The 9471-nt window shown below is 34.7% G+C and overlaps 1 protein-coding gene and 1 pseudogene across 2 annotated transcripts; both read left to right on the top strand.

Moving 5' to 3' along the window:
• The first annotated feature begins 621 nt into the window (after positions 1-621).
• On the top strand, positions 622-1824 carry LOC21404654 (annotated as a pseudogene).
• Positions 1825-4812: 2988 nt separating this feature from the next.
• On the top strand, positions 4813-8688 carry LOC21404652 (chaperone protein dnaJ A6). 2 transcript variants are annotated; one of them, XM_024176807.1, is made up of 9 exons: positions 4813-5046; positions 5543-5590; positions 5796-5975; positions 6427-6589; positions 6704-6845; positions 7275-7408; positions 7490-7632; positions 7769-7967; positions 8075-8688. In XM_024176807.1, exons 3-9 carry the CDS (start codon positions 5823-5825, stop codon positions 8398-8400), a joined length of 1260 nt encoding a protein of 419 aa, XP_024032575.1. In that variant the 5' UTR covers positions 4813-5046; positions 5543-5590; positions 5796-5822; the 3' UTR covers positions 8401-8688. The 2 variants fall into 2 exon arrangements, with proteins under 2 accessions (XP_024032575.1, XP_010089281.1); XM_010090979.2 differs by lacking the exon at positions 5543-5590.
• The last annotated feature ends 783 nt before the right edge of the window (positions 8689-9471 follow it).

The raw sequence follows: 9471 nt of genomic DNA, 5'->3' as shown, positions 1-9471 counted from the left end.
AATAATGAATATATATTATATTGTAATTATATATATATATAATATTACAGTTTAATATAATATAGTCGTAATTTTTAACTATTTACAACAATTCAACCTCATAATTTACCAAACGTTATTACATTGATTTTAAAGCCAGCACAACTACTATAATTATAGTTTACTAAACACTCAACTACTTTTTGTAACAATTACTTCTTCCTTCAGAACAGCTAAAAACAATTTTTTCAAAATCTACAGTACTACCAAACTAAACCATAATAACCTAATACTCAATTAGCCCAGAGCACACAAGCGTGCATTATTGCATCCTTCCTCGATCCGTTCCTCAACCAAGTTTGTATAAATATATATATATATATGATATAGAACTTTTATAGCTGGCTATACATACATAACTAATGTAGCTATAGTCCAGTCAAATACTCTAAGCAAAAGTAGTCAAACATCATAATTTATGAAACTCAAAAATAAATAACTAATACACACCTGAAAGTCCAAGCACGCAAGTGGATTTACCACATAGACATATATGTGTGTGTTTACTTATATATTACCTTGATGAAATCAAAGACCCAATAAGCCATTTCCAATGAAGAAAACACGCCCAGGCTCGAGCGTATGGCATCTAATCCCGTTCGTAGAGTTAGCCAGACTCTCATTCTTTACCATGGCTTCCATGCCACTTGCATTATTTCCATTGATTCTCTCCTCCTTCGGACGACACAAAATCCGTCCTCGAATCCCTTCCCAAACCATATTTGCCGCTCCGGTCGACCGTCCCAGCGACACCGTGGCGAGCCGGTGAAATTACCGGGATACCCTCCTTTCCATCGTAGAGATATCTTTTTGGTTTCGGCTGAGGGTATTAATGGGTTTATTGTTAATCGCTCTTTGCCTTCTTTTCACCAAGTGATGACGTCGCTGGTACCGAGTAGTACTACTACGTCTCCATTAGCGCTTAGGATATTGCCAAGGAGCTTGATATTTACAAGTACATTTTCTTCCCTATAAATGCTATGGCTTTGTCTTTTTCCTCCACTTGCCGAAACCGGACGAGATAGCAGATTCCATGGGAGACTTACCAGAGCCAGTGAAATTACCAGGATACCCTCCTTTACATCATAGAGATCTTTTTGGTTTCGGCTGAGGGTATTAATGGGTTTATTGTTAACAGCTTCTTGGATATTGAATCCGATGCGATAAAGGGCTTGCAAGAACAGATATTGCCTCTTTACCCGGTGGGACCTATTGTACAAACCGGTTCAAGAGATCAAAACTACGAGGACTCGAAGTGTTTGACTTGGCTGGACAACAAGCCACGTGTCTCAGTTCTATATGTTTCCCTCGGAAGTAGTGGGACCCTCTCGCATGAACGAATGACTGAGTTGGCATTTGGGCTAGACATAAGTGAGCAAGGGTTCATATGGGTAGTTAGGAGGCCCAACAACGCATATCCCGACCATGGGCCACAAGGTCTATCGGATCCTCTTGATTTCTTGCCCCGGTGCCCTACTGGGCCCCACAAACTCGGGTGCTAGCCCACGACAGGTGGGTTTTTGAGTCACTGTGGTTGGAGCTCAACCCTTGAGTCTTGTTCACGATGTGCCGCTCATTGCTTGGCCACTCTTCGCGGAGCGGAAGATGAATGCAGTGTTGCTTGTTGAGAGTCTTATAGTGGCTTTGAGACCAAAAGCTGAGCAAAATGGCTTCATTCGACGAGAGGAAATTGCCCAAGTTTTTAAGGCTCTAATGGAGGATACTGGTGAAGAAGGTACGAAGGTTGTTAGGCTTGATTTCAATAATTCGAGTTTTTTATTTTAAATTTTTACATGTAAAAAGTTTTAAAAAATATCATATTTAATTTTTTTTGTTATAGTTAAAATTTTTTTAAAAATGTTATGTTTTAATTTAAATTAAAAACTTAAATTCGTAAAATTAACTAAGCTTTAAAGGATGTTTAGAAGAAGAATTCATGTCATGATTCGAATTATGGTTCGTGACTCGTTACAATATTTTCTTTTATAAAAAACATATGTAAAACGAGAATGATTCTGAATCATAATTCTAAATTAATGAACCAATCGTCTCCTTAGTGATTTAGCTACCAAGGCACAAGGCAAAAATGGGTTCTCCGCAAGGGCACTCTCCGACTTAGCATCAACGTTGAAAAATAAGGCAACAAAAGAGAACATAACCGTTTTTTAAACATTTTTTTTTTTCATATTTTAATTAGAACCTTTTCGATTAGTTATTAGTTATTTATAAGTATGTTGTCTCTATTTTTCCTCACTTTTCAAATTATCTGCTTCGATTATATCTCAATGTAGTTTATCAGATTTTGTCATTTTTAATAGATTATGAGACGTTTGATTCATAGATTAGAATCATGTGATTAGAATCATTTTTTATTTACGTGTATTTTTTATGAGAGAAAACACTATAACGAATTATGAATCATGATTCAAATTATGATTTGAATCCTTCAACTAAATATCCCATAAATTTCAAGTTATTTCGTAGAAATTATTTCATAGGAATATCTTTTACCCATGCCCAATGCCAAAGTCAATTTCGATAATGATAAAAAAAATTCCTTTATTTTACTTTCACACATTTTTTTCATTAATCTCTGCCACTTTTTCTTTCCTATTTATGTGAAGCCAACGCACACAAGAAATGGGTGCTTATTTTGCCTTCTTTCTATCTCCAAAGACTTTCCACGTTGTTAGATATTTTTATTAGTTATTAATTTATTGATAATCTTGTAAAAATTTAAAAAATAAGTTTAAGAAGATTTCAAAATAGAAAGGGTTTTTTTTTTTAATCAGAATAGAAATGCTCCCTTTACCTCTCTAATGTTGGTTCTGCTGTGTGATATCATAAATAATATGTTGTTGGTGTTGATTTTAGATCTAAATTATGTTAAGAGACCACGAAAAAAAAAAACATAAAAATAAAAAAATAATAATTGAATCAATAGATCAAATATATAATTATTATAGATTGAGATCTAAATAGATAGATATATTTAGGAAAATTGAAAAATAGATCGAAATCTTAACTCTTTAGTTCATCTGATTCTCTTAAAATTTTACTCGTCGAGTTAATATAAAAAATATAAAGTGAAAATAGAAATTTAACCCTGTTCGAGAACAAAAGCATAATTTTGATCGTCCCTTGCTGGAGAAGTGATTATTCCTTCATGTCTAAGCTTGTTTTTACTTTTTCGTGGTAAGTGGGACCTAAAGTTTTATTTGTTGTTATTATGCAAAATCCGGGAAAACGCCGTTGGGCCAGACACCTGGAAAGACGAAAGCGAAAAAGAGAAATTATAAAAAAGAAATTGGAAAAAGCGAAAAAAGAAGGCACCGTTTTGGTTTTGGGTAGCTTCCAAAGCCGTCGAGTACGACCAAACTAAAACACCCACCCGCCGCCTATCCCACGCCAAAAACCGATTAGGAAGTTGGAAATATCACGAAACCAGAACTACCGTAGGATTACTAATATCAACCACTTGGATTTCTCACAAACCTCCCCCACAAAATTCTACTCCTCCAATAACACACCATCCCTTTGTTTCTTTTTAGTTTTGATTGATTTGATCGACACTAAGGAGATGTTTATTTCTTATATTCGTCCATTAACTGAATTATGTTTGTTTTTCTACAGTATTTTTCTCTCACAAAAAATACTCGTAAAACAAGAATGATTCTGAATCATGATTCTGAGACCCCGTTCACTTCGCTGATTTGAGTTTATAATTCGAGTTTTTTTACAGTAAAAAACTCTCACAAACAATCACATCTAACTTTTTTACTACAATAAAAAACTCTCACATAAAGTCACATCTCAACTCGAATTAGTGAAGTGAACGAGACCACTATGAACCAAACACCTACTAAATGAGTAGTTCATCTGCTTTAATTTTAACTAAAGATTGTAAATAATGAATCTCCTTTTTGGATAAAGACATTTCTTAATTTCATGTAAGACATTTCCTAATTTCATAAACATCTTTAAATTTTGAAAGGGATCATTTCGCCACTTAAATTACGTGTATCTTATATTTTATAAAACTAACAAAATGATTATATACCATTATTTATATTTTTATAAACACCTCTTAAAAAGTTAATTTTAAGTCAACTTACTTCTTAAATTTTTAATTTAAGATACCATCTTCATATCTATGTCACCTAATAGTGTAAATTTAACATTAATGTTACTTAATTTATCAAAAAAATATTTTGATAAGATATTTTTATTACCTTATTAGAGTGTTATTTGCACTGATAAATAGATATTTTTAACTTTCGAAGAGTATTATAATAAAATATCAAAATCAACAAATATAATTAGAGATCAGATGAGATAAATATAAATATATTGTATTTTAGTGGCATAACATATAATTTCCTCTAAGAAAAATGTTTAAACATTTTTTAAAACAACCTCTAGGGTGAAATAAAAAAAAAACCACTAATAAAATATTCACTTTTAACTAACTTTTTAATAATTAGATTTTTACAGATCTGTATTTTAAAATTTTATAAATTTATGAGTGCCACGCAAAAGTGATTTTATTATAAATTTAACTGTTAAAAAATTAATTTTTTTTGATCTCACTATAAAAAATGCCTCTTTTTTAATAGGCATTCATTCGTTTTTTCCAAATTTTCTGACCGATGAAATCTAATCACAAGACGGTCTTCTCAGAGTGGGCCAATCAGACGCGAGGGCCCACCTTCACCATGTCCGTCACCTACAGGTGATCCGGATACCTTTTTCCTCTTCCCAAGGGAAACGCTGTACGGCGCCAAGACGCTTTGGCTACGGCCACGAAACAAAAGCTCTCCGTGGACGTATCAATTCTATTGGCAATAGCAAATTTTCTCTTGTTACAAATTGAAATAGATTATCGTCAACGACAGGGTAAACTCTCGGCGCGTAGCGAGGAGACCTGAGAGAAGTGAGAACCTTTCCCCCCCCCTCTTCTCTCTCTCTCTCTGTGCGAAGCTTTCTCTCTCTAGAAAACCTCGAAAGGTAATCTCTTTAAAGATCGTCGTTCGATCTTGTTTACTATGTCTGTTGCTCGGTCTTTCAAAAATCTTTGATTTAGCTGATGCTCGATTAGTTCCGGTTTTGTTAATTCGAGTTAAAAGTCCTTTTCTTTTTCGTTTTGTTTGATCATCTTTGTTGTTTCTTTGTGAAATTGAGAAATTCATTCCGACTTCATCGAAGCTTTGATTATGGTAGAGTTACTGATTTTTTAGGGTTCTTTTGTTTTTCGCATAATTTTGTTTGTTTTTTTTTTTTTTGGATTTTGGCTTCCTTTTTTTTTTTTAATTTTAATTTTTGTGTTTTTTTTTTTGGGTTTTTTTTTTTTTTGGATTTTGGCTTCCTTTTTTTTTTTTAATTTTAATTTTTGTGTTTTTTTTTTTGGGTTTTTTTTTTTTTCGAATTTAGCTTCCTTATTGATTTGATAATTTAAGTTTATGGATTTTCTTATTAGGTTTCACTTTATTTACGTTCTTTTTAGTTCACTTTGCTTGCTCTGATGGACCATCGATGTTGGGGGTTTGATGAGGTATAAGATATTTTCGGATATTTTATTATCGGATTTTTTATTCGAGGGAATTTGTCATTCTGTATTCAAAGTTAATATCTTTGCATGTTTCTGTCGATTTTTTGCCAGTCAAATAATATAATGTGCTTTTCAGTTATGTTTTATCGTTTTATGATATATGCATCTGACACATAATGTAACTGTGAGAATTTGTCCTCTACTGCAGTAGCAGCTGTATCAAAGTTCTGGAATCATGTTTGGGCGTATGCCGAGGAGGAGTAGTGATAACACCAAGTATTATGAGGTTCTTGGTGTTTCCAAAAGTGCAAGTCAAGAAGAGCTCAAGAAAGCATATAGGAAAGCCGCCATCAAGAATCATCCTGACAAAGGAGGGGACCCTGAAAAGGTTGGTCCATGACGATCGCCTTGTGTTAGTGGCATCCCTGGCAAATTTTTGGCATTCAAAGATACTATTGTTACGGTTCTTCTCGATCTAGAAAACGTTCTGTGTGAATTTGAAATATATTGTGAAAACCCAGATGGCCAGTTGATGGCTATAACAGAAATCTAAGACGGCCAAGTCCTACACATGTAGTGTATCTCATTTGGACCTCTCATTCCTTTCAGAGCATTATGTGACTCATAATTCACGAGTCTTATAAAACTTTAGGGAAAGGGGAAATGGGAGTTTGTGTTGTGCTATGTGCTTGTTTTATGCATTATATGACTCCTTGTTTCGAACAAAAAATTTTCAGAAAAGGGATCTGACCATTTCTTTTAAGTTATACCTGTACTTATCTTTTTCTTGAAGATTCTCAATCCAATTGTTCTTATCATATTCTCGTGGCTTGTATTAGTTCAAGGAGCTAGCTCAAGCTTATGAAGTTCTCAATGATCCGGAGAAAAGAGAAATCTATGACCAGTATGGTGAAGATGCTCTAAAAGAAGGAATGGGAGGAGGCGGCCCTTCACACAGTCCGTTTGATATTTTCGAATCATTTTTTGGAGGTGGCTTTGGTGGTGAGACATAGTTCAAATCTGCTTTTGTATCTTTGGCCTTTTCTATTGGTTTACCTCTCTTTCTCATATTCTCCCCTGAAATATTCTGTTGTAACACAATTGTTAATCCTACAGGTGGTCCTAGCTCGCGAGGAAGAAGAAAGAAACAAGGTGAAGATGTGGTTCATACCTTAAAGGTTTCTTTGGAGGACTTGTACAATGGTACAACAAAGAAGCTCTCTTTGTCAAGGAACATTTTGTGCCCAAAATGTAAAGGGTATGTTGGCTTCCTCATTCTATCATGCAATTTGCACATATCAAGTTCAAGGGAGATGTTTGAAAAGAAAATAGGAAAGTATTTGGTTTCTGTCTTTTCATTTGGGGTTGATTCCGTTAAAATTTTAAAGTCCACTTATTCAAAAATATTAAATAAGGGTCATGATTGGTTATCAATGTTGCACATGCTTTGGATTTTCCAAAATCCTCAAAAAACTATAATACAACATAGTAATATTCACTGTCTGGGTGCATAGTATTTTCCAAGAATCCTCCACGGTGGCCACCAATACATTGTTGTTCAATTATATTATTGTATATCAGATGGACGATCAAGTTGGCTTATTGAAATAGAAAGAATACATGCTGCTTGTTGCAAGAAAAGTAAATGTGAAAGTAGATTTGATTGTGAAATCCAATAATATTTCAGGAAAGGTTGTAAGAGTGGAACAGCTGGAAAATGTTATGGATGTCATGGTACTGGAGTGAAGGTTACATCACGTCAGATTGGTCTGGGCATGATCCAGCGGATGCAACATGTCTGTCCAGAATGTGCAGGCTCTGGTATTTCACCGAGAGAGGCTCTTATACTAGCTTTCGTTGTTCTCAGTACCTTTTCTTGAAGCTGAACTTTTATTATCACAGGTGAAATCATCAGCGAGAGGGATAGATGCACACAGTGTAAAGGAAACAAGGTTACCCAGGAAAAGAAGGTACTGGAGGTGCATGTGGAGAAAGGGATGCAGAATAACCAGAAGATTGTGTTTGAGGGGCAAGCGGATGAAGCCGTAAGTGAATATAGATTTCTGCATTTGCGATGATTCTGTGGTTTGGATCCTAGCTTCTTGTAGTAGCATTCATACATTCCTTTTAAGGATTTCGCTTGACTGATATCGTTGTATACGTCACTCCTTGGATTTGCAGCCCGATACTATCACAGGAGATATCGTTTTTATCTTGCAACTGAAGGAGCATCCTAGGTTTAAGAGGAAGTATGATGATCTTTATGTAGAACACACTCTCAGCTTAACTGAGGCTCTTTGTGGTTTTCAATTTGCCCTAAATCATCTTGATGGAAGGCAGCTCCTCATTAAATCAAATCCTGGAGAAATCATCAAGCCTGGTATGTTAACGATTAAAGAGGCATATACATCGTGTGAAGTTGTCCTTGCATAAAGTTTCTTAGTTTCTTCCTGTTGTTCATCTAATTCTCTGTCTAATGCATTGCAGATCAATACAAAGCAATCAACGATGAGGGGATGCCTCATCACCAGCGGCCTTTCATGAAGGGCCGACTATACATCCATTTCAATGTGGTATTCCCAGACGCAGGTGTTCTATCTCCGGACCAATGCCGAACTTTGGAGAAGATACTTCCTCCCAGGCCAAGTAAGTGTTTAACCGACATGGAAGTGGACGATTGCGAGGAGACCACCTTGCACGACGTCAATATTGAGGAGGAGATGAGGAGGAAGCAGCAACAGCAGTACCAGGAGGCATACGACGAAGATGATGACGAGTCATCCATGCCGCGTGTTCAGTGTGCTCAACAGTAGAATGATCTGCGATTGCCATTTCCGTGGCTTAATATTTAAGATTATTTTTATAGCTCTCTTAATTTTTGTCCTTGTTTTATGTTATTCATTTGTACTTGTTACTGATTACAAACTTTCCGGTCTTAATTAAAGACGATATTGTAAGTCCCGCTGTCTTCTTTTTGCTGTACTGTTTCAATGCTTGATGACCTTGTAAAAAAAAGGAATGGTTTGTACTCAAAGGGGACTACATACGACATTGTATGTCTTACCAAACTATGTCGCTTGAGTCTGCCAATTTGAATTAAATTAAAGGGTTAATTTTATAAATGGCTCCTCTCTTTGTCTCTCTCTCTTTCTTCTTTTATTAGATTTAGAGCTAGGTTGTCTTTTATCACTGCACTCTCATCGTATTTATCATTAGCATTTGAGTTCTCCATTAACCAAAGTACCAAACCAAGTATTCTTAATATTTGCCTCGTAGAGTCGTGGACTTCTGGTTATCTTGATACTCTACCAATGATAAATCAGGGGAGTTTTGAGAAAGCAGCGATCCTTTACAAGGGCGATTCCTTTGTTATGAATTTCCTTTTTCTATCCCATTGATTTGTCACGTGGATGAATAATGCTGACAACCTAGCTTGTTATGTATTAGTCTCAGTTTTTATGGGTAAAATATGAGCTGCTATATCGGACGTTAGTGGAGTCATCTCAATGCTCTCAGTTTGGGCCGCACAACCCAAAAAGGTATAAGAACAAATTATAAATTTTACCTCCTTAAATACCTAACTTACTAAAAATAACATTTTTAAAAAATTATATCCATTAATTAATTAAAAATAACATTTTTAAAAAATTATATCCATTTATTAATTTTAGTCTAAAAAGTAGAAATATGTGAGCTCATCTTAAGGGATGAAAATAAAAGGAGATTCCATTTAAGGGGTATATCATTATATAGTAAAAAATAATAATAACAGGATAATGTCTATCATTTTTGGTATATTTATAATATTATGAAAACCTTGCAAAATTTCAACTCAAATTTGAAATTTTGTGATGTAGTATAATTATCTCTTAAAAATATGAGAT

Source organism: Morus notabilis, unplaced genomic scaffold (assembly GCF_000414095.1).
Source record: "Morus notabilis unplaced genomic scaffold, ASM41409v2 Scaffold1009, whole genome shotgun sequence".
NCBI classification, from domain to species: domain Eukaryota; kingdom Viridiplantae; phylum Streptophyta; class Magnoliopsida; order Rosales; family Moraceae; genus Morus; species Morus notabilis.
Note: the sequence above shows the minus strand (reverse complement) of the source record. Positions and strands in the feature narration are given on the sequence as shown.

Excerpts from the sequence above, each read along its gene's own strand:
- LOC21404652 (XM_010090979.2), top strand. The coding sequence starts at position 5,823 with ATGTTTGGGCGTATGCCGAGGAGGAGTAGTGATAACACCAAGTATTAT. Across the intron at positions 6,846-7,274 it reads TTGTGCCCAAAATGTAAAGG|GAAAGGTTGTAAGAGTGGAA; the intron begins GTATGTTGGCTT and ends ATAATATTTCAG. Across the intron at positions 7,409-7,489 it reads TCCAGAATGTGCAGGCTCTG|GTGAAATCATCAGCGAGAGG; the intron begins GTATTTCACCGA and ends TTATTATCACAG.